This window comes from Saccopteryx bilineata, chromosome 3, assembly GCF_036850765.1.
Source record: "Saccopteryx bilineata isolate mSacBil1 chromosome 3, mSacBil1_pri_phased_curated, whole genome shotgun sequence".
NCBI lineage: Eukaryota > Metazoa > Chordata > Mammalia > Chiroptera > Emballonuridae > Saccopteryx > Saccopteryx bilineata.
The window spans coordinates 178,430,535-178,456,173 of NC_089492.1; the positions used below are offsets into that span (position 1 = coordinate 178,430,535).

Here is a 25,639-nt window from a genome sequence, read left to right on the forward strand (position 1 = left end):
TGGAGCCACAACATTATTCATACAAACAAAACTTTTATTGCAAAACCTTGATACATAAACATTAGTCATTTTAACTCTATATGGATGTATAAGATATTTTTAAAGAGGGAAATGATGTATTCCAAAGGCTGTAATAGGCACAATATATATGCTTGTATTGGGTCTGCAAGCATTATATTATAATTCATTACACGTGACCCAAGAAGTTGCAGATTTTCAGTACTGTGTACTAAAAAGATACAAAGGATTATCACATTATGTTGAAAAAGCATGTACTATCAATACTACAAAATAGAAGCAGCAAGCCAAACCAAAAAGCAGTTCCTTGGGCTTTGGAAGAAGCAATACATTTATGGCTTTTTCATGTTCATTTTTGAGACTGGTTAGCAAGTCTGGAAAATGGCAAAGAAGAAAGTGGTCTATAATAAAACATTTAAGACATCACTTACAAGGCATCTGATATTTAACAGGTGCAAAGTTGGAAAACAAAATTGACCTTGATTTTTAGAGCAAAATTGCGAGGTGTTATATCTGCTTCCTCCCACCAATGTTTTTGGCATAAAAACCTTTATGAAGAAAAGTAGTTTTCCAAGTGACAAGGCAGAAAACTATTTAGATAAATCATTAGAATTTACTTTCGATTTTTAGTAACTGTCAAGAATACAAGTCTTCCAAGGACCAAGAAACTGGATATGGTCTTTATTATAGACTTTTGTTTTGTAAAAACATGGGTTGAAATATGTATCCAAGCTGACAGTGTATCCACACTGATAAAGGTGAATATATGGTAAAAATAAGAAAAAAATCAGATATTTTCAGAGCATAGTACTATTACATCATATTGAAATTGTCTAAAAGTTAAAAATGTATATCTTAGATTCTCAAAGGTTTTATTTTCCAACTAGCAATTAAACATGAGTACAAAAGTGAATCATGCAATATTTTTACCTATCAGCTACTGTGTTAACGATATAAGGGGAACAGAATTATTTTTTCCCCTTTAAATATATAATGCTCACAAATTATCATTTGGAACTCAAATAACACACAAAGTCCAATTAAGAAGAAATATTAAATATTGCAAAATGCCCAGGAAGGCATGCCAGAAATGATGCTGCTTCTGTAGCAAAGAATTGTTGGAAGCCACAGCTAAAGCAGTAGCCACTATTGCAACTTCTAGGTCTTTGATGCTGTATTTTTTTTTTAATTGGGAGGTTGGGGTCAGACGGTCTGGTCTCTTTGGAGGTTATCCCATAATTTCTGCAGGTTCGGTGACCAATCTGGACCCATCCCATGCTGTCTTGAACTGTTCAGGAACAGGAAATTCTCTCTGGAAAAAGATAAGAGAAACAAAATTATGTAAATCAAGGTTGCCTTTGGCAAACAAATGGAAGGCTGATCTGTGTCACATGACAGACAAATATATTTTAAGGGAATGTATCATGGAGAAGACTTCTATGTCACATGGAGAATTGCATAGTCATATGTCAGATCTGTGTCGGTCCGCCAGCCTCATCATTAAAGCTAGAACTTATTAAGAACCAGACATTTTTAAAGTGCTGGATATACGTACACTCAGTTAATCTTCTCCATCTTTATGAGTTGGATATTACTGAGATGCCATCTACAGCAAGCAGTGGCCTGAGAGGTTAAGTCACTGACCCAGATGATATCACTAGAAAGCAGAGCAGCCAGAGTTCAAACCTAGACAGCCTCTTTTATCCAGGACAGTGCCAGACTTAACTATGCATAAGAATCAACCGGGGATCCTGTTAAAATGCAGATTTGGATTCAGTAGATCTGGGGAAGAGAAAGACAGTCTGCCTTTCCAACAGGTTCCCAGGGGATGCTGAGGCTGCTGGTCCCCAGTCACACTGAGCTTTATCTGGTGTTATCTGTCTACTCATAGATGAAACATGCTTTGAGTTAGACATAAATTTCTCACCCTTCATCTGGCTGCCCTACTCTTTTCTTAGGGAAATACATGCACCCAACACACACACACACACACACACACACACACACACACACACACACACACACACACGTGTGTGCGTGTGCAGAATAGCCAAAACAAACGTAGTTTTAAATCTCTCCTTTCCCCAGAATGGTTCTCCAGTCACTTGAGGATCAGAAAGGAAGGTGAGGAGCAGTCCCTTGGCTGCAGCTTCTGTGGCTTCCCGGGACTTGTCTACACACAGCACTGTCGAAACCACACTGTCTGATAATCTGATGCTTCTGCTCACCCTTGGTGAGATGGGCTGTTTCATGGGATACGCATGAGTACATATCTTCCTAGATGTAGGATCCAACTATTTTTTTCTGGAAGAAGCCATTTATTTATTTATTTTAAAGAGATGGCCTTTTATATAATGAGTGATGAATTCTCCTTGAGTGAAAACTGCAATACAAAGCGTTAGAATGAAGCAAAAAAGCCACAACCTTAATGACCTTGTGTGTGTGCACACGTGTGAATGTGCATGTAGCCACGATCCCTTCTGGGCTCCTTCTGACGAGTAAGCAGGGGCAGATAGAGAACACTGAAGTGAATGCTCCTCTTTGATAATAACCGCACTACAACTGCTCCAAATTGGGGGGGGGGGTGTGCAAAAAGTGATGATAATATGATGACAGATCTTCTTTGGGGGATTGGCTTCTTTTGGGATGAATCATCCCTACCAGCCATTCCCAGATTTCAATGCTCATGGCAGGACTTCTGTATGTTCTCTATTCCTTCCAACTGGAAGATGCATAAAGGGGGCCTAGGACAGTAGGCATAAGATAATTTATGCATAGAGGATAAATTATGTGGAGAGGAAAGGCTACATTTTCATGCTCAAGTTTTGACCTATGCTCATCCTTTAGATCAGTGGATCTCATTCTTGGCTCCATACTGGAATTACCTAGGAAGCTTTAACAAATTCAGATGCCTGGGTCCCATTCCTGGGGATTGAAGCTTAATTAGGCTGGAGTGCTCATCCAAACGCCAGTGCTTTTCTTAGCAGATCCAGTTCCCACACAGCTGAGCCTCCTGCTTTAATAGCTGCAAAGGCCAGGGCTTACCCTCTTGGCTCGCTTCTCTGGAGCTGTTCTGTAGTGGCTTCAGCACATCAACCATTTGTTTTAGGTGGAAAACATGAGAGGAGACTCTTCTCTAGCTTAGGGTTAGGCTGGCTGTTAAGCAGATAAAATATATTATGCTCACTTTTTAAAGATGGCACTGCCCACATGGAAGCCTGCTGCCCAGGTGATATTAGTTGCCCTTCTTGCTTGGGATGGGCGTGATTATATTAATGTGTGTTGGGGGCGGGCTGTGGGCAGGCAGGATCCTTGTAGCTTCGGGCTTGATTTTGGGACTAAGCCTTCCCCACCCTTTTTGATGTGGGGTGACGTACTCTCATGAGGAATCTCATTATACCTCAGATAAGTGACTTTGTATCAGAGACTTCCTTGTTTGTATATTGGATTAAAGGTTTTGGTTTCTACACTATAAAGTGGGGCAGACCGGGAGCTTGCTCTCTCTCAGTTCCTGAGATTAGCATTAGAGGAGAGAGCAGAGAAAGGAGAGCAGAGAAAGGCCACTTGGAGGAGAGGAGAGGCAGCCAAGATGGCAGAGTGCTGAAGGAGAAGCCAGTTAGTGCAGAGTTTGTGTAGAGAGAAGGAGATGGGAAACAGAGGTGAATAAGGCTGGTGAGGTAAAAACCTTTGATTCTAGGAAACTTGGATAAGTCAGTGGCTTTGGGAGCCCTGAATGGAAAGGGAAGTGTTTTCCCACTGTGTGTATTTCTTGCCCGCCGGGTACAAGCTAGGATTAAAGGTAATGGCCCACCAGTTCTTGGCTCCGTTGTTTCATTACCATCTGTCCGAATCAAATGCATGGGCCAGGCGGCTGTGATGGTGGCCATGGCTACTGGCTTTATACTGGCCATATACTGAGTAGTGAAGCATGGCCCAATGCTGGTAGAGTTTTGTGTTTTAGACTTAAATGGTGAATTGTAGGGTGCAAGATGTAGGATGTGTCTGGGCCGTGCTGGAGAATTTACTGAGAGATCGGGAAAGGAGAGATGAGCAGGTATTTGGTTTTGTCCAAAATGTCCACACTTAGAAAATATCCCTGGGTTCAAATAGCCCATCATGTTTATTTTGACTTTTGGTTTATAGGATTAATACATAACAAATACTACCATGTTTTCTTGGTCCCATAATTGTGTTGTGGCAGTATTGCATAATCATTCTTCTTGTCTCAGTAGCCTGCCTGGTAATGGCACACGGGGTCAGGTGGGTGGGTTGGGGTTCAAACCTTGCAGAAGAGCAGGATTTATATTAACTATGTGCTATATGTCTGCACAGATGTTTTGGACAGGACCAATGTCTTGCAAGAAAAGGAGAACTTGAGAACACTCATGCTGTCTGCCTAAGGAGATGAACCTGAGTGCTGACAGCTGTGTAGATGGTTGGTGATAACAGGCCTTCTCTCCCAAAGGTGTGCTTGCTAAGCTGTGTTTCCTCCTATCCTCCTGGGTTCACTGCCCACTCGCACAGTTAGAATCAGAGGGAATGATCTGAGAAGTAATTACAGAAAGCATTAACTTGATTCCAACCAGTAACAACTGGCAGGTCCACCCCACTGCGTGATGCACAAGATGTATTTGTTTATACTTCCTTTTCAAGAAGTGAGGCTATCTGCACATTTCTGTTAGAAGCTGCTTTGTTGAGGAGAGGAGGCAAAGAAAAAAAATGGTGGCAAAACCACTTGGGCCAGTATTTCTATGAAGGATTGCTGGATGAACTGCCGGCCTATTAAGATAGATTCCCAGACCCCACTCCAGAGCTCCCGAATCCCAGCTCTGGGTGCAGGTCTGGGAGCAGGCATTTTCATGAAGCTTCCCAGCAGACTCTCAGGCTGAATTTGAGAACCTCCAACATAAGAATACCTACACACATGGGTCTACTTATTACTATCACCTCTCTTCATTCCCCCCAAAGCATTTCTCTCTCTTTTCTGTGTGCCTCCACCACAGCAAAGGACAAGAGTTAGCCCAAACATGAGCTCACATGTATTCTGTACAATTTGATAAAAGCTAGCCCATTAAGGTAGTTATTAGTGAACCAGCTTGAGGGTCACAATCAGGAGTGATTATAGTAAAGAAACTAAGAGGGGAAAAGATATATAAAGACAACTTCTCTGAATGCCTGGCCTGCCTGTGAATGATTCTACAAATGAAGCTCAAATGTTGGTAGCTAGTTAATCAATCTCAAAGAATGTTCATAATGAAGGCTCAAGAAAAATGCTTTACGGTCTTTTAAAAGGTACTTACATAATCACCATCCTGAGGGATAAGTATATTCATTTCAGATGACTTGGCACTCACGATCTCACAGTCTAATGCGTCTTCACTGAGGTATATGTGGCAACCTTCTGTCTTATTAATGGAAATTGTTGGCACTTTCCCCATTACCTGAAATAGAAAAAAATGATCTTGGACCAAAGCAAAAAAATAGAAATTACAATATTATCAAATAAGTACAATTTATGGGCCTAACCAAGCTCTAGGGACAGGTGGGTCAGGGGTGAGGGCTGGTTATTGGCACAGTCTCTAGGCTGAATTGGTAGGTGTCATTCAGGGACAGAATGAAAGGGCCACACAAGGGGATTCTCAAACCTCAGGGACTCTTTCCTGAGACAAAATAAAGGGATAATTTGAAAACAGCAGCTAAATGTTGAGAAAAAGTTTCACAACCTCGTTAGTGGATTTGAAACATATATTTGATTTCATGATAAAAGAAACAAGACACATTGGTCTTTATGTGCTTAAAATTTTAGTTTTGACAAATCTCTGTAAAAGATGGATTAGAATAAGTGCTAATATTGTTATTTAAGAGCAAAGGAATTATTCTGTAACTGAGATTTCTCCTGAACCTAAATAAGAATAAATAAAAAACACTCCAAGTCTTTTCATGTAAGTCCTTTGCCAGATAAAAATCTCACTAGCTGAATGTGAAGCTTAAGTGAGATAATGAGTGTCTAGGTATTTTGAAATGTATTAGTTTCAGCAGTGAAAACTGGAGGCTTAGTTCAAGCCACTCATTGTATAGGCAAAATGGACCATACACAAGAGGAGGCAATTCTTGTTTTGTTTACAAAAATCTAAGTGCTATAAAAATTTCGATCAGTTTTAAATTTCTCTTTTAACAGTTTTAAGACATCCCCCAAATCTCTATAGGGGTAGGCTGTTCCCCCAATGACCACATTACAACGCTGTGATTCTCCTTGTAATGGTAATTGAAGTGATAAAGACATCTCTTCTTTCACCCTGAAGAAAAGGCTGGATTGCAAACCAAAGGAGCAAGTCCTGTTGATGGTGCAGTTGATGTAAAGAATTCCTTAGGGGGAGTCTAGCCAGGTCACCACACTTCTTTTTTCTCCTCTCCACAGAAACTGGACACTGAGTTGGAATTGAGCCCCAGTACAAAAGAAAAAAAAAAAGGTAGAGGTAGTTCAAGGTCAGGTAAGCCCAAGGCTTTGTCATAAATAAAATACAATTATAATACATATATTTTTATTTTAAGAATGTATCAGTAGTAATGTTTTGGAAGTCGAGATTTGTTGATTTTATAATAATGAAGAACATTACATATTGACCAGAACTGTGAATGCCAGGCAAGTAATGGAAAGGAGTAAACTGTCAGTGAGTCTTAGGTGATTGTTTATAAGACAGAGTGGGCCCACGTGGGGCAAGCATATTATGCTAATATGTTATATTTACATATTGCTATACAAGTACTGTGTTAAAAATGCTGAAATGCCCTACCTATCTGAAAAAGTGAAACAGAGTTTAAAAAATAACTGATAAGGTAAGAATGGTCATTTCCACAGCATTTTGGTCAATACTGCATTAGAGTACATTATATATGTACATGCCCCTTTCCCCTGGTAGTCTGTGAACATTTGAGAACAGGGATTATTTCTTATCAGAAGTGGGCCAAAGACCAGCACCTCTGCTCAGTGACAGGTGATATGTGACCTTGCCCAGGCCTGTACTCTAGCATGTAATACACATTTCTGTATTAGTTTTGATTTTCTTTCTTTCTTTTTTTCTTAAGTGAGAAGCGGGGAGGCAGAGAGACAGACTCCTGCATATGCCCCAACTGGGATCCACTGGCAAGCCCCTCACAGAGCGATGCTCTGTCCATCTGGGGCTGCTGCTCCATTGCTCTGCAACAAGGCTATTTCAACACCTGAGGAGAGGCCATGGATCCATCCTCAGCACCTGGGGCCAACTTGATCACACCATTCAAGCCATGGCTGTGGGAGAGGAAGAGAGAGAGGGGAAGAGAGATAGAGAAAGAGAGAAAAGGGAGGAAAGAGAGAGAGGGGAAGATAGATATACAAAGAGAGAAAAGGGAGAGGTAGAGAAGCAGATGGTCACTTCTGTGTGCCCTGACCAGGAATTGAACCTGAGACATCCATATGCTGGGCCAATGCTCTACTGCTGAGCCAATTGGCCAAGGTCAGTTTTGATTTTCAAAAATTTATTTCTCCATAAAAATTTCCAAAATTTCTCTGGAGTGTCCTAGTCTCTTCTTTCTCATAATCTGTCCTCTTTTTGGGCTAGTTGCCAAAACACAGAATTACTAGATCATATCATTGAAACTTCAGGCCATGCCCTTGCTTCCTCTTTTAATCTTTTTTTAAATTATATTTATTTATTTATTCATTTTAGAGGAGAGAGAGAGAGAGAGAGAGAGAGAGAGAGAGAGAGAGAGAAGGGGAGGAGCAGGAAGCATCAACTCCCATATGTGCCTTGACCAGGCAAGCCCAGGGTTTTGAACCGGTGACCTCAGTGTTCCAGGTCAACACTTTATCCACTGCGCCACCACAGGTCAGGCTACTCTTTTAATCTTTTTAATGATAGAATTTAAGTAAAATCCGTAGACATAAAATTCACCTAGTTTAAGTATACAATTTAATTATATTTAGTAAATTCACAGAGTAGAGCAACCATCACTTCAATTTCGGGCCATTTCTGTCACCCTCCAAATAACCCTAATGCCCATGTACAGTCAGTCCCTGCCCGCAGGTGACCATTAACCTGCTTTTGGTTTCTAGTGTGTCCAGGCCCTTTTAAAACAATGTATTCAATGTTTTAAGTAAATAATGGCATTCACTTGGTTCAACATCCAAAAGTTCAGAAAGTATTCAGCAATATGTCTCTCTCTCTTCTTGACCAGGTGATGGCACAGTGGATAGAGTGTTGGACTGGGCTGCAGAGGAGCTAGGTTCAAGACCCCAAGGGTCACCGGCTTGAGCGTGGGCTTATCTGGCTTAAGTACAGGCTCACCAGCTTGAGTGTGGGGTCGCTGGCTTGAGCGTTGATCATAGATGTGACCCCATGGTCACTGGCTTGAGCCCAAAGGTCACTGACTTGAAGCCCAAGATCACTGGCTTGAGCCCAAGGTCTCTGGTTCTTGAGCAAGAGGTCACTTGTTCTGCTGTAGCCCCCCAGTCAAGGCACATATGAGAGAGCAATCAGAGAACAACTAAGGTGCTGCAAAAAAGAATTGATGCTTCTCACCTCTCTCCCTTCCTGTCTGTCTGTCCCTATCTGTCCATCCCTATCTGTCCTGCTCTTGCTCTCTCTGTCAAAAAAAAAAAGTCTCTCTCTCTTCTCTGAGCTACACTGATATATTTATTGTCTATCCATCTTGGACAGATAACCATGATTTCTCCTTCCACATTATTTTTCAAAGTCTGGATCATATCCTTAAAAAATTATATATTTCAAACACGGAAACATTGAAAGAATGTTACAAAAACATGTAACTAGATATATGTCTGTCAGACAGTTTACCAGAGTGGAACATTTGGCCCACTTGCTTTTTTTAAAGAATAGAATCTTACAATATAGTATTCGAAGGCCTCTCTCTACACCATCCACCACCTCCTCCACCTCCCTTCTTTTCTCCTGAGATGTAACTACTCTGTTGAATTTTGTGTTTATCATTCATACCAGGTCTGTCCCTTGGGTAAAGTGACCTTGAGCCCTCATATGCATATTTACCATGTGCATATTGTTTTGCATCTTTATAAAAAGGGACACATTGTACAGTGCCTGTCATTCTATAACTTGCCTTGCTCACTGCTACTTTTGAGATTAATCTGTTTTTATGCATGTAACTGTAGTTCATGCATTTTAACTATTGTACACTATTCTATGAGTGGGATTTATTGATTTATTTACTTACCAGCTGGGGAACATTTATTTATTTATTTTTGAAACAACACAAATTTAGTTTCTCAGTTTCCATAAGTCAGAAGTCCAGGCACAATGAGCTCAGCGGCTCCTCTGGCTGGAGCAGCCCAAGGCCAGAACCAGAGCCTGGCAGGGCTTTGCTCCTTTGTGGAGGCTCTGGGGGTGAATCTGCCTCTGAGTTCGTTCAGACTCTGGGGGTGAATCTGCCTCTGAGTTCGTTCAGACTACATGGGAATTAGTTCCATGTAGTTGTAGACCAGTTGGTAGACATCTAAATTGTTTTTGTTTTTACTGCTATGATGAATGATACTGCAATAAACGTTTTTACACATCTCAGAGAGGTATGTTCTAGAGTTTCTTTAGTGTATATACCTAAGAGTGAGACTGCTCGGTCATGGGCTATGAGTGTCTTAATTTTATTCGATGGTGCCAATTACTCTGCACAGTGAGTGTGACAGAGTTACTCCCCCAACACCGATGTATCAGGGGTCCCATTGTTTCACTTCCTTAACAACCCCTGTACCATCAGACTTTTAAATATATGGGCAGTCCTTAAGCTACACCGTTATGATATACACAAGTTTCAGCTAATATGCCCCTTGTAAGGTAAGGACAGCCAGAATGCAAAATTTTGACTTTAAGACGATATTTTTAATTGTCCTATTAATTTGCATTTCTATTTCTATTAGGAAGGTCATGCCTATTTTCATATGTTTATAAAAATACTTCAGGTTGTATTCTTCCCTGAATTGCCTTAATATTCTTTGCTCATTTGTCTTCTGGGTTATTGTCATTTTCTTATTGATTTGGGTTAAGTTCTTTATAAATTCCGGTTACAAGCCCTTTCTGAGTTTCTGCATTATAAGTATCATTTTTCAATCCATGGCTTGTCTTTCAGTTTTTTTTTATACGATGTATTCTACTAAATATATAATTTTAATGTGTTTAGATTTATCTGTCCTTTTCTTTACAGTTTGTGTTTATTGACCCAAAGACAAGAAGTGAACAAACAAAACAAAAAAACTAAAAAAACCCATAGACACAGACAACAGAATGATGCTTCCCAGAGGGGAAGCGGGGGTGGGGAGAAGATGAAGAGAGTAAAGGGAGTCAAATACATGGTGACAGAAGGACCCTGATTTTGAGTGGTGAGCACACAATAGAGTAGACTGATGTTATAAAGTTGTTGTACATATGAAATTTATAGAATGCTGTTAACCAGTTACTTCAATAAATTTAATTTAAAAATTTTAATATGGCAGTCGTGAAAAGCCCAGTAAAACAAAAGAGAAATATCTATAAAACTAGAATACAGGCCCTGGCCGGTTGGCTCAGCGGTAGAGCGTCGGCCTAGTGTGCGGAGGACCCGGGTTCGATTCCCGGCCAGGGCACACAGGAGAAGCGCCCATTTGCTTCTCCACCCCTCCGCCGCACCTTCCTCTCTGTCTCTCTCTTCCCCTCCCGCAGCCAAGGCTCCATTGGAGCAAGGACGGCCCGGGCGCTGGGGATGGCTCTGTAGCCTCTGCCTCAGGTGCTAGAGTGGCTCTGGTCGCAATATGGCGATGCCCAGGATGGGCAGAGCATCGCCCCCTGGTGGACAGAGCGTCGCCCCTGGTGGGCGTGCCGGGTGGATCCTGGTCGGGCGCATGCGGGAGTCTGTCTGACTGTCTCTCCCTGTTTCCAGCTTCAGAAAAAAAAAAACAAAAAAACCCCCCAAAAAACTAGAATACAATTAACAGACATTATTAGGAAACATCAGATAATAGGGGTATTTAACAAGATGAAAAGAATGTAATCAAAGAAAAAAGTTATAGTTAGCCAAAGATAAGTCCTTTTGCTTTTGTATATTATAAAATTGCATTTGGCTAAATCAAAATTATTAAAGATATGCAGATTTCCTCCTGTTTAGCAAATTCAACGTCAATCCTACTTTCCAGGTTGTTTATTTGATCTCATTGACTCTTCAGGAAAATCTTTTTCCCTCTTTACTCAGAACCAATTTTTCCTGAGGGGGAAAAAAATTCTCTTTTAGATGGTGCTATTATGCTAGGAGAGTCTTTTAGTATTTTTGTTCATTCTTTAATTGATTTATTTAAACCTCTTACTCATCAGACATCTATCAGATACCTAGTATGTTCAGGTACTGGGCAAATTTTTGAGGCTGTAAATATTAATTAGCTGTTCTTGAAACAGAGATGGAAAACTAGCATTTGAAGTACAGAATAAGATGTGTTCTAAGAGATTGAAAAAGGTGAATTAACACTGCAATGGCAGGGCTGTATCTAGAGGGAAAAGGAATAGGAGTTTTCCAGGTGGTCAGGAAGGGCCCCTTGCAGGCAGAGTGGGGGGTCTGCAGGGGGGCAGAGCATGATTAAAAGGAACACTTACCTGCATTTGAATGTCCTTGGAGTTGATCACTTCCACAATGCCCACCACATTGTCAAACACTAGACCAAACTTCTTACAGCTGTCTAGGAAAAAAAACCTACACTAAATATACACAGACTATTTATACAAGCAACTTATCATGGTACTTATAGACACATAGGTCTGCCCTACCAATTGTAATTGAATTTATTTTTCCTTTGATCTGTAGGGTGAACTTGTTGCATTTGAAAATGTAAGCCACTTGTTTCAGTTCGGTCTCTGAAATCACAAGGTCATTCCTGTCCTCTTGGTACTCCTAAAATTTAAAACATATGCAAATATTAAATTATAAGGGTGTCTAGGTAAATTAAATCCATTGTATACTGAAATTACAATGGAGTTCAACATTCATTAATTATAGCTTTTCAATATATTCTGTCTTCTAGAACCATTTTCTTAGAGGCTAAACCACAGGTCTTACTTTCTCACTGTAGTGTTCAAACAGCTAGAACTGCTTCCTCAAAGAGGGGTTGGTATAAATTTGCAATAGTCAAGTATCAAGTACCCTGGGTAGGGGTGGGGGCTGGAGCAGGGATGGGAGAGCTTTATGTTGAGTCTGGATGCTGAGTCTGGACTTAATAATGCTACAGCAAATCTTTTGTGTCAAATAGGAGTTGGGCAAGTAAGCTGGCTAGTAAGGATCACTACCGTGGTCCAAACCCCAGTGTATTTTCAGACCATGGCAACCTTCCGAGGACTTTGGCACTCAATCTTCAGGGATACTTCTGGGAAGGGCAGGAGGGCACCATCTTCATTCAAAGTGTCTTTGTCCTGTTCACAGAATGGTGGAGGTGGTGAAGCAGGAGGTTATATTAGCACTCCCCTCAGTGGGATAGAATGTAACATCCTATAGCCCTTCACAATGGTCAGAGCTGAAAAGTTATGGAAAGAGTGATCAAATTCATAGAGACAGGAAGTGGAGTGGTGGCTGCCAGGGGTTGGGGTGAGGATCACGGGGAGCTAGTATTCAAGGGGTATAGAGTGTCCATTTTAGAGACGAGCTGGGTAGATGGACAGTGGTGATGGCTGCATGAAGTGTGAATGTACTTACTACCTCTGCACTGTACACGCACTGTACACTTAAAGGTTAAGATGGTAAATTTTATGTTATATGTCTTTTACTACAACTAAAAAAATAATTTTAAAAGTTGAAAAAAATAATAAAATGAGAAATAATGAAAAATAAAAAGTGCATAGGGAAGCCTTCGCAGAGGGCCCGGTACCCACTTTAGCTAGCCTTGCCTCTGTTACTTCACTTGGAAATCCTTGACCCTGCGACACAGGTGTGCTGGTAGTTCTTTGTCAGAGGGTGTCAGGAATAAAGGCGAAAAGGCTTCACTCACTACTCTCCATTTCTTTCCTTCCAACTCGAACACAGGAGCGTGATTCTGCGGGGGACGTGACTGGGGGGGCTTGGTGTCCGCAGTGTGTCTTTTGGTGGGAGACGGGCTTTGTCCTTCCTGAGCTTGCAGGCTGGGGTTCTTATATGTCTTCTGGGCATCTGTGACATGCCGGAGCCCTGGGAAGGTGACACAGAGACACATTTCTTTATATGTTAGGCAAAGGGAAATGTCCCTAACTTCTTAGCTCAACATGGTGCAAACAGCACAAGATTTTTTTTTGTTGTGGTGGTTAATGCTATTTTCATAGCAGTCTAGTGTTTTCTCAAGGTTAACTATGCAGAATTTGAGCCGTGTGTAATTTAGAGTTAGTGGAAACACTGTAAGCATTTTTCAGTTTGAGGAACCTCTTTTTTTTAAGGAGATAAGGTGAGAGATAAACATTCTGCAAAAAGCAAACCATTGTGGCAAAAAGGATCACCTGATTTACTGCTTCTCCCACAGCTAAATCAGTTGCAGACGCAGCCCAAAGATTAGGGCATTCCTGTAAGTGTGCGTCCAAGCACAGCATCAATTTCAGGGCTATGGATCCATTCCCTTACTTTTCAGATGAGGAGAAAGTGCAGCTAGTTGGAGCCAGAGATGAATTTAGAATTTTGGGTTCTTAACTCCCAGCCCAGTTCATAGGGACACTTATACCACAATTCTTATTACTCATGAAGGCAAAAAGTACATTTGCATGAAGTGTTTGGCAATGTGACTTTATTAAATATTGTATGACTTAAAAAAAATCTGTTCGCTGCAAGGACAAAAGTAGTTCAATGATTTAATTTTTTGATAAGCTCATACCTGCTTGAGAACACAGGTGTTATCGTTTGTCATTTTTACTTCACTTGATCTTGATGCATTGGTTGTCGGTGGTGCTGTAACATCAGGGGTTGAACTGGTGCTACGGAACTGGTGAGGCGGTGTGCAGTGGTTGATCTACAACCCAGGGTCTCTGAGTTATCTCTGGTCTGTGCAACAGCCTACTGAGCTCACCTACCTTGAGATGCAGAACACTGCAGGCTCCTGCCTTCCCCTGTGTACTAGGGCCTGGGATGGGGTGATGTAGCCATCACTGTGGGCTCCGCTGATCTGTGTGCCTGAAGCCTGAGGAAAACAGCTTCAAGGTCTGGTTTTACTCACCTTTTGTAATCGCCTCCCCTTGGTTAAGTTGTGCAAATAAAGCTGAGCGTGAAGGAGAAGACTCCTCTTTTCTGCCTTCATTCTCAAGAAGTGGAGGTGGCCCTGGAGGAGGTAGGGGGGGGGGAGGTGGAGGAAGGCCAGGCCCAGGAGACAGAGCTGCAGCTGATGCTACTGGACCCTGTGGGAGAGAGAAGATGGATATGAGTGAAACTGAGCCTTGGCTAATCAAGAATCATAAGGAAAAAATGGTCCAACTGACAAGAGGATTCACTTTTTTGGGACACTGGGAATTGCAACCACAATAGAAAGAGAGAGTGTTGAAAAATTATTCAGTGACTAATAGATGTTTTTGAACATTTCTGAACAACTGAGCTACTGAAATTCTTCCTCTGGAACTCATTTTTCAAGTATACACGCCTCAAACTGACCCCCAAGTAAGGACCATGTGCCACATGGACGCTGTCAGGTCTGAAGGTGGTCAGGGTCCAGGACCCACCTGCTGACTTGGTTTCTCTAATGCTGATTGTTAGTGAACCAACGAAAAACCGAGAATCTCCAGAGCAATATCTATGCTTATTCCTATTTTCTTTGCTATGTGAAGTGCAAACTTTGTTTTTAATATGAAGTTCTAAGAAATTGAAATGACAGCAAAGGGTGACAGACAACAGAGGGATTTGTTTGAATACTTTGAGAGAACCCCATAGATGCGATTGTCACAGAGCTCAAAACTGGTAGGAGAGGAACACATAGACAATAAAGTTGTCTTATATAACATTTTACTTTTACATCCTGAAGTAGGACACTGTATCCTATGATAAGGAATTTTTTCTGATGATCACACAGTTCTTGAGACTGACCTTTTATTTTTTTTTAGGAAAAAATAGGAAACTTAAAAGAAAGCGATAAAGATGTGAATTTGATTCTATTATTTTCAGGACCACATGCCATACAGAAAATGTCATGTATGCTAAATCCTCATTTTCCTAAACAACTCGTTATTACAAAGTGTCAACATCAGGTTTTTAGTCTGTGGTAGTTTTTAGCTGGGGAAAAAAAAAGCCACTACACAATTTTCAAAGTACTTATATAATCCCCATTAAGTGTAGGATTACCCTGAAAGAAAAGATTCGTTTCTTAGTACAAATTGCCAGTTACAAAAATAGTCATAAAAGTGGTCAGTAATATTGTAATAACTGTGTTTGGTGCCAGACGGGTAGTAGACATACCAGGGTGATCACTTTGTAAGACACATACATGTCTAATCACTTCGTTGTACACCTGAAACTAATATAATACTGTATGTCAACTATAATGGGGAAAAGAAGTTAAAAAAGATTCTTCTCTATTCATAATGCATATCTTAAATACTGAGCAGGCTAGAGATCAACTCCTGAAGTTATAATATGGGATGATTTTTGTTTCTAAGGAAGACCAGCCTGACCATCAGTATTCTTGGGTCAAGTCAAAAAGGATCACACAATTCTTGACAATTCTTTTTCAGTATTTTAAATGTTTTTATTTTGTTACTGAGGCGAAATTTGAGAATTTTCTCTCAATCATAAAGAGTGTAAAATAAAAGTTTTGCACATCAAACTATATCCCAGTCCTCAGTTCCAGACACTGACAGCCACAAAGTATTACTTTTACTCATAAGTATATAATAACTCAAATAGGGAAGGGACAGACCCTTCTCCCACATCTGAAACACTGCAACTTTACAGTCCTTCATTTCTGTGTAAAGGGGAGATGAAACTGGCTTCTAAGTCTGAGAATGATTTACATGGTTCCCTCGTTCTCAGAATCCAGAGCCTCTCGCCAAGAGCCATAAAAGGGCACTGAAACCAATAAGCCACATATTCCACTTTTTGGAACTTTGATACATTCAGATGGCTGACCCAGGAACACTAAACAAAGGATTTACTGCAACAAATGTTGCGTATAAAAGCCAAAAAATAAAGGGAACTCAGGACCAGCTGAAACTCTGCCTTGGACTTATCCTTTGTGCGTTCTGGCTCATGCCAGTATCAGCTCCAGCAAGAGGGCAAAACTAGGCTCTGGTTTCCATGGTGACTTTTATAATTAGCATTCCAGGGCTTTATAGTATACAGTGTACTTGAAAGCAAACTCATTAGACAGCCCTTTAACAGGAGCTTTGTGGGCTGCCCCTTGCAGGGCAACTTTGCCTTTCTCCTCTCTTCCACCTGTAGGGTATCACAGCACAGACTCCCGAGCAGCCTGAGTTCTCATATGTGCCCGGCCATGAGTGGCAGCACACTGACTGGAACCACAGCCCAACATTACATCTTCAGGAGTTCCAATAAAAACAAGGGAGACGGTCAGAGAAGGGAAAGGAGCCAACAATTTTGGAGAGTCTAGTATGTGCCAGGCACTAATTGTTTCCATTCATTTAACAGATATTTAATGCTACGGATGGGACAGGCTCTATGCCAAGCTCCATACCAACTTGTCTGAACATTGGAATCATCTGGGGATCACTTAGAAATTCCAAAACCCAAGCCACATTACAGAAACGCTCTCTGGAGAGGTGGGACACAGCCATCCTATATTTGAAGCTCCCTAGGTGATTTCAGTGTGCAGACAAGTTTGGGAAAACCCTTCTAGGCTATGTGCTGAGACTGATCTCAGTCATCACAATATTGAAATCCTTCTTTAACAGAAAATAAAGCAGGAAGTCAGAAAGGCTGACTCAATATTAAATAGCCAGTCAATGGCAGAAACACAACTCAAGTATGTACCTGCTTGATTCTAAAACTTTCTTCAAGGTTGGTGGTTGCCCAAGGTGGGGTCCAGGGTAATGGGTGAAGAAGTCAAAAGGGATAAACTTTCAGCTATGAAATAAGTAAGTTCTAAGGATGTAATGTACAGCATGGTGACTATAGTTAATAGCACTGTATTATATATTTGAAAGTTGCTAAGAAAGTAAATTTTAAAAGTTCTCATCGGGCCCTGGCCGGTTGGCTCAGCGGTAGAGCGTCGGCCTAGCGTGCGGAGGACCCGGGTTCGATTCCCGGCCAGGGCACATAGGAGAGGCGCCCATTTGCTTTTCTACCCCTCCGCCGCGCCTTCCTCTCTGTCTCTCTCTTCCCCTCCCGCAGCCAAGGCTCCATTGGAGCAAAAGATGGCCCGGGCGCTGGGGATGGCTCTGTGGCCTCTGCCCCAGGCGCTAGAGTGGCTCTGGTCGCAACATGGCGACACCCAGGAGGGTCGCAACATGGCGACGCCCAGGATGGGCAGAGCATCGCCCCCTGGTGGGCAGAGCGTCGCCCCCTGGTGGGCGTGCCGGGTGGATCCCGGTCGGGCGCACGCGGGAGTCTGTCTGACTGTCTCTCCCTGTTTCCAGCTTCAGAAAAATGAAAAAAAAAAAAAAAAAGTTCTCATCACAAGAAATAATTGTAATTTCATGCTGGATGGATGCTAACTAGACATATCATGGTGACTGTTTTGCAATATATACAACTTTTGAATCATTATGTTGAACATCTGAAAAGAATATAAAGTTACATGTCAATTATAACACAATAAATTTATTTTAATTAATAAAGTCTCTTCGGAGAAAATTTTAATACTCTATTCAGACATTTTTTAAAAAAATAGTCACTAGTCAAATGAAAGAAGCAGAGGTATGGCTGCCTTTAAGACATATGCAGTGCTGCCCATGGGCCTCTAGGAGTTGATGTAAAACCGGCTTAATTTCATTTTCTCTACACCTGCTCTGTCCCTCTTCTGCCTCAGCAGGTGACTGAGCTCCTCCAGCCACTCCAGAACAAGCTTGATCCTATGGGGATGTAAGAAGTCGTAGGAATTGACACTGGCACCTCAGCACCAAGTCACCCTTGATGATGGTTTGCTGCGACTGTGCTCTGGTTCTAGAGACTGACCTCTTGCTGCATTCATTTTTCCTGAGTACCACTGGTTCCGGTGATGGGAAGCTGGCACCCAAAATCTTGGCTCCCTGCCTCTTGCTCAAGTTGTTCTGGGATGGAGACCTAATTCCCCCTCCTAGGGACAGCAGTGACTTAGGGGCAGTGCCTGTTGGTGTGATTTCCTTTTAGCGAGAAACGCTCCTGGCAGAGGCAATGCACTGGGTTGTCTACTGAACGAGAAGTGGGGCTCAGCTCAGGGTCTTTCACCTTGGTCACCTGGTGAGTGAGTGGTCCACTGCCTCTCCTTCTTAGTGGGGCGGAGGCCCTGCGGTATGTGCAGCAAAGCGGAGAAGGAGCCCTGGGAGAGGGCAGGCATGGCTCGGCTCACACTCAGGTTAAGTCCGTGTGGGACATTAGAAGGATCGCTTCAGAAGGGCAAATGTCTGAGACAAGGGCTGGGAAGGGCCTCTGAAGCAACAGTGCCTGCTCCAGGAACCCAAGAGGGTCCTGGGAGAGTCACAGGGATAACATGTAATTAGCCTGCAGACTGTTTTAATGTCTCAGAATAGAGGCTATACAGTACAGGGTCAGATCGACACATGCAGACTAAAACTAAGACATTTTTTAAAAGATGCTGTTTACTTGCAAATTCTCCAAATACTCCTTCTAAAAGGACCCTTTCTTTCTTTCTTTCTTTCTTTCTTTCTTTCTTTCTTTCTTTCTTTCTTTCTTTCTTTCTTTCTCTCTCTCTCTCTCTCTCTCTCTTTCTTTCTCCTTCCTTCCTTCCTTCCTTCAACTTATAAGTTAAATTTATTGTGGTGACATTAGTTAATAAAGTTACACAGGGCCTGACCTGTGGTGGCACAGAGGATAAAGCGTCAACCTGGAAACACTGAGGTTGCCGGTTCAAAACCCTGGCTTGCCTGGTCAAGGCACATATGGGAGTTGATGCTTCCTGCTCCTCCCCCTTCTCTCTCTCTCTCTCTCTGTCCCCCTTCCTCTCTAAAATGAATAAATAAAAAAAAAAAAAATTAAAAAAAAAAAAAATAAAGTTACACAGGTTTCAGGTGTACCATCCCATATACATCATGTATACACTGTACTGCGCATTTACCACCCCCAGTCAAGTCTCCTCCCATCACCACTTATTCTGTTTCACTCTCTTCTACCTCCCCCTATGCCCTTTCGCTCCTATAATCACCACCCTGTTGTCTGTGTCTGTTAGCATTTTTTTCTTCTTTGTTTAATTCTTTCACCTTTTGCACCAACTCCCAACCCTGCTGTCCTTTGGCAGCTGTCAGTCTGTTCTCTGTATCTATGAATCTGTTTCTATTTTGTTAAGAACCCTTTTCTTAATAAAAAATTCTTTTATGGTGTGTCTTAACCTCACCATTACTTTAATTTTATTTCAATGGTATAGAATTATACATTTAAAAGCTCAGGACCTACAGGATGATGACATTCGGTGACTGGCACAGGCCATGTGGGTTGAAAAGCACAGGTGAGGAACCTGAAGGGAGACTTTGCCTTAGATAAGCAGCAGAAACTCCCTCCCTGCACAAATGCTTTAAAAAATACTACTTTACTTCCCTGGCCAGTTGGCTCAGCGGTAGAGTGTCGGCTGGGCATCTGGAAGTCCTGGATTCGATTCTAGGTCAGGGCACACAGGAGAAGTGACCATCTGCTTCTTCCAACCCCCATTACTTTCTCTCTCTTCCCTTCCTTTAGCCATGGCTCAAATGGTTGCAGTAAAGTTGGCCCGGGGAGCTGAGGATGGCTCTATGGCCTTAGCCTCAGGTGCTAGAATAGCTTAGATGCCAAGCAATGGAGTTGTGGCCCAGCCTGGCAAAGCATCACCTGGTAGGGGCTTGCCGGGTGGATCCTGGTCCGAGCACATGCGGTAGTCTATCTTTCTGCCTCTCTGCCTCTCACTTATTAAAAAAAAAAAACTACTTCATTAGGTTGATGAAAGGAGCCTCAAGTACCTTAGGGTCCCAGACTGAAAGATAAACCTTGAAAAAGAAACCCACTACATTTTATTCAAGTCATTTTAACAATGGCTTACAACTCAAAAGAAAGAAAAAGCAGTACATTTATGATTTTCAATGGCCATATTTAGGGGGCAAAAGTTCATTTACGTAGCAAGAACACAGCATAAAATCTAAAAATGCTACTACTGAAAGCTCTATTAAGACTAATTTTGAGAGCAGATGATTGATTATATACTTTTTTTTTGGAGGAGGGTCACAAATGTCTACCAATCCTTTTCTCTAAATTAATTTCAACTGTCTTGGGAACAGCTGCCTCCTCTGATTTTAAATATATAAACTACAACTATTAGATAAAGAAACCATTGTATGCAGCAGGTGAAAGCTTGTTGTGTTTTGCTTTCTACATGTATACTATATATAAAATTATATAACTACAGTGCATATAATATGTATTAATGTGCATTGACTTTTTCGATAAATGCTACTTGAAATAATTACCAGTTTTATTACTTAAGAATTTAGATTTTATTTTGAAAGGGATACTACTTCCAGTTCTTTTTTTTTTAATATTAATATTTTTTTATTAAATTTAATGCAGTGACATTGATAAATCAGGGTACATATGTTGAGAGAAAATATCTCTAGATTATTTTGACATTTGATTGTGCTGTATACCCCTCCCGCAAAGTTAAATTGTCTTCTGTCACCTTCTATCTGGTTTTCTTTGTGCCCCTCCCCTCCCCTAACCCCTCTCTCCTTCTTCACCCCCTCCCCCCTCCCCCAACCCTCCCGCCCCTGTTGCCATCACATTCTTGTTCATGTCTCTGAGTCTCATTTTTATGTCCCTTCTATGTATGGATTCATCTCAGTTTTTTTTTCTGATTTACTTATTTCACTCTGTATAATGTTATCAAGGTCCATCCATGCTATTGTAAATGATCCGATGTCATCATTTCTTATGGCTGAGTAGTATTCCATAGTATATATGTACCAAAGCTTTTTAATCCACTCGTCCTCTGACGGACACTTGGGCTGTTTCCAGATCTTCGCTATTGTGAACAATGCTGCCACAAACATGCGGGTGCATTTCTCCTTTTCGAGCCGTTCTACGGTGTCCTTGGGGTATATTCCTAAAAGTGGGATAGCTGGGTCAAAAGGCGGTTTGATTTTCAGTTTTTTGAGGAATCTCCATACTGTTTTCCACAGTGGCTGCACCAGTCTGCATTCCCACCAGCAGTGCAGGAGGGTCCCCTTTTCTCCACATCCTCGCCAGCACTTATTCTGTGTTGTTTTGTTGATAAGCGCCATTCTGACTGGTGTAAGGTGATATCTCATTGTGGTTTTAATTTGCATTTCTCTAATGATTAGTGATGTTGAGCATTTTTTCATATGCCTATTGGCCATCTGTATGTCCTCTTTGGAGAAGTGTCTATTCATCTCTTTTGCCCATTTTTGGATTGGGTTGTTTGTCTTCCTGGTGTTGAGTTTTACAAGTTCTTTATAAATTTTGGTTATTAACCCCTTATCAGACGTATTGTCAAATATGTTCTCCCATTGTGTAGTTTGTCTTTTTATTCTGTTCTTGTTGTCTTTAGCTGTGCAAAAGCTTTTTAGTTTGATATAGTCCCATTTGTTTATCCTGTCTTTTATTTCACTTCCCCGTGGAGATAAATCAGCAAATATATTGCTCCGAGAGATGTCGGAGAGCTTACTGCCTATGTTTTCTTCTAAGATGCTTATGGTTTCATGGCCTACATTCAAGTCTTTTATCCATTTTGAGTTTATTTTTGTGAGTGGTGTAAGCTGGTGATCTAGTTTCATTTTTCTGCAGGTAGCTGTCCAATTTTCCCAACACCATTTGTTAAAGAGGCTATCTTTACTCCATTGTATTTCCTTACCTCCTTTGTCAAATATCAGTTGTCCATAGAACTGTGGGTTTATTTCTGGGTTCTCTGTTCTATTCCATTGATCTATATGCCTGTTCTTATGCCAGTACCAGGCTGTTTTGAGTACAATGGCCTTGTAGTATAACTTGATATCAGGAAGGGTGATACCTCCCACTTTATTCTTCTTTTTTAAGATTGCTGAGGCTATTCGTGTCCTTTTTTGGTTCCATATAAATTTTTGGAATATGTGTTCTATATCTTTGAAGTATGTCATTGGTATTTTAATTGGTATTGCATTGAATTTATAAATTGCTTTGGGTAATATAGACATTTTAATGATGTTTATTCTTCCTAACCATGAGCACGGTATATGCTTCCACTTGTTAGTATCTTCCTTGATTTCTTTTATCAATGTTTTGTAATTTTCCGAGTACAAGTCTTTAGTTTCCTTGGTTAAGTTTACTCCTAGGTACTTTATTTTTTTGGTTGTAATTGTGAAGGGGATTGTTTCCTTAATTTCTCTTTCTGACTGTTCATTGTTGGTGTATAAAAATGCTTCTGATTTCTGAGTATTGATTTTATATCCTGCCACTTTGCTGAATTTATGTATCAGGTCCAGTAGTTTTTTGACTGAGACTTTAGGGTTTTCTATATACAATATCATATCATCTGCAAATAATGATAGTTTTACTTCTTCTTTTCCAACTTGAATGCCTTTTCTTTCTTCTTCTTGTCTGACTGCTGTGGCTAGGACTTCCAGGACTATGTTAAATAAGAGTGGTGAAAGGGGGCACCCCTGCTTTGTTCCTGATCTTAAGGGTATTGCTTTTAATTTTTGTCCATTGAGTATGATGTTGGCTGTGGGTTTCTCATAGATGGCTTTTATCATGTTGAGGTATGTTCCCTGTATTCCCACTTTGCTGAGAGTTTTGATCATGAATGGGTGCTGGATTTTATCAAATGCTTTTTCTGCATCTATTGAAATTATCATATGGTTTTTCTCCTTCTTTTTGTTTATGTGATGAATCACATTGATTGATTTACGAATATTGTACCAGCCTTGCCTCCCCAGAATAAATCCCACTTGATCATGGTGTATGATTTTTTCCATATATTGTTGGATCCGGTTTGCTAATATTTTGTTGAGGATTTTAGCATCTATATTCATCAGAGATATTGGCCTATAATTTTCTTTCTTTGTGTGGTCTTTGCCTGGTTTTGGAATCAGAATTATGCTCGCCTCATAAAAGGAGTTTGGAAGTCTTCCTTCCTCTTGAATTTTTTGAAATAGTTTGAGAAGGATAGGAGTTAGTTCTTCTTTGAATATTTGGTAGAATTCCGTTGTGAAGCCATCGGGCCCCGGACTTTTCTTTGTTGGGAGTTTTTTGATAACTGTTTCGATCTCCTTTGGTGTAATTGGTCTGTTTAAGTTTTCTGATTCTTCCAGATTGATTTTTGGAAGATTGTACGTTTCAAGGAATTTATCCATTTCATCTAGGTTGTCTAGTTTTTTGGCATACAGTTCTTCATAGTATTTTCTTACAATATTTTGTATTTCTGTTGTGTCAGTTGTTATTTCTCCTCTCTCATTTCTAATTTTATTTATTTGAGTCCTCTCTCTCTTTTTCTTGGTAAGTCTACTTAAAGGTGCATCAATCTTGTTTACCTTTTCAAAGAACCAGCTCCTAGTTTCATTGACCCTCTGTATTGTTTCTTTAGCCTCTATGTCATTTATTTCTGCTCTGATCTTTATTATTTCCTTCCTTCTACTACATTTGGGCTTTACTTGCTGTTCTTTTTCTAATTCTTTTAGATGCAGGGTTAAGTTGTTTATTTGAGCTTTTTCTAGCTTCTGAAAGTGTGCCTGTAGTGCTATGAACTTCCCTCTCAGCACTGCTTTCGCTGTGTCCCATAAATTTTGAGTTGTTGTATGCTCATTGTCATTCGTTTCTAGGAATTTCTTTATTTCTTCTTTGATCTCATTCTTAATCCATTCATTATTTAACACCCTGCTATTTAGTTTCCATGTGTTTGAGAATTTTTGAGCTTTTCTGCTGTGATTCATTTCTAGTTTCATGCCATTGTAATCGGAGAAAGTGCTTGATATGATTTCAGTCTTCTTAAATTTGTTGAGAGCACTTTTGTGCCCTAACATGTGGTCTATTCTAGAGAATGTACCATGAGCACTTGAAAAGAATGTATATTCTGCTGCTTTAGGGTGAAAGGTTCTGAAGATATCTATTAAATCGAGTTGATCTAGTGTTTCCAATAAGTCTGCTGTTTCTTTGTTAATTTTCTTTCTTGAGGATCTATCTAGTGATGTTAGTGGGGTATTGAAATCCCCTACTATTATAGTATTGCTGTTGATCTCGCCCTTTAAATCCATCAAAGTCTGTTTTATATATTTGGGTGCTCCTATATTAGGTGCGTAGATATTTATAATAGTTATATCTTCCTGTTGGATTACTCCCTTTATCATTATGTAGTGGCCTTCTTTATCTCTTACTATATCCTTTGTTTTAAAGTCCAATTTGTCTGATATAAGTATTGCTACCCCAGCTTTTTTTTCATTTCCGTTTGCATGAAACATTTTTTTCCATCCTTTTACCTTCAATCTGTGTGTGTCTTTTGTTCTAAGGTGTGTCTCTTGTAGACAACATATGTATGGGTCCTGTTTTCTTATCCACGCAGCTACCCTATGTCTTTTGATTGGATCATTTAATCCATTTACATTTAAGGTTATTATTGATATGTAGTTGTTTATTGCCATTTTCTTCTTTAAAGGTGTATTCCTTTTTCTTTTTTTTTTTCTGTATTCTTTTCCCACTTTATCTGTTTACACCAGGCCCCTTAATATTTCCTGCAGCATTGGTTTGGTTGTAATGAATTCCTTGAGTTGTTTTTTGTCTGGGAAGCTTTTTATTTCTCCTTCAATTTTAAACAATAGCCTTGCTGGATAAAGTAGTCTTGGTTGTAGGTTCTTGTTCTGCATTACTTTGAATATTTCTTGCCATTCCCTTCTGGCCTCAAGTGTTTCTGTTGAGAAGTCAGATGTCATCCTTATGGGGGCTCCTTTGTAGGTGATAACTTTTTTTTCTCTTGCAGCTTGTAATATTTTCTCTTTATCGCTTAGCTTTGGTATTTTAATTATGATGTGTCTTGGTGTAGGTTGCTTTGGGTTTCTCTTTAATGGAGTCCTCTGTGCTTCTTGGATTTGTGAGAGTTTCTCTTGCATTAATTTAGGGAAGTTTTCAGCTATGATATGATTGAACAAAGTCTCTATCCCTTGTTCTTTTTCTTCTTCTTCAGGAACCCCTATGATGCGGATGTTATTTCTCTTCATGTTGTCACAGAGCTCTCTAAGAGTTTCCTCTGACTTTTTGAGTGTTTTTTCTCTTTTCTTCTCTGCTTTCATGCCTTCATTCCAGTTGTCTTCTAACTCGCTGATTTGATCCTTTGCTCTATCTATCCTGTTTTTAATTCCTTCCATTGTGGTCTTTATTTCTGATATTGTATTTGTCGTCTCCAACTGATTCTTTTTTATACTTGCTATTTCTTTATTTAGGTTTTCAAACTCCCCCTCCATTGTTGTTCTAAGATCCCTAAGCATCCTTACAATCATTATTTTGAACTCCGCATCTGGAAGTTTGATTATTTCCATATCACTCA

General features: G+C 40.5%; 1 protein-coding gene across 1 annotated transcript in view; it reads right to left on the reverse strand.

The window, feature by feature from the left end:
- Positions 1–345: 345 nt before the first annotated feature.
- CAP2 (cyclase associated actin cytoskeleton regulatory protein 2) overlaps positions 346–25,639 on the reverse strand; it is a 191,314-nt gene continuing 166,020 nt past the window's right edge. The window contains exons 8-13 of the mRNA XM_066268320.1: positions 14,210–14,387; positions 13,025–13,200; positions 11,814–11,937; positions 11,643–11,725; positions 5,319–5,459; positions 346–1,330 (exon numbers count right to left, since the gene is read on the reverse strand). Coding sequence (XP_066124417.1) covers positions 1,247–1,330; positions 5,319–5,459; positions 11,643–11,725; positions 11,814–11,937; positions 13,025–13,200; positions 14,210–14,387 — 786 coding nt within the window. The 3' untranslated portion in view covers positions 346–1,246. The remainder of the gene's footprint in view (positions 1,331–5,318; positions 5,460–11,642; positions 11,726–11,813; positions 11,938–13,024; positions 13,201–14,209; positions 14,388–25,639) is intronic.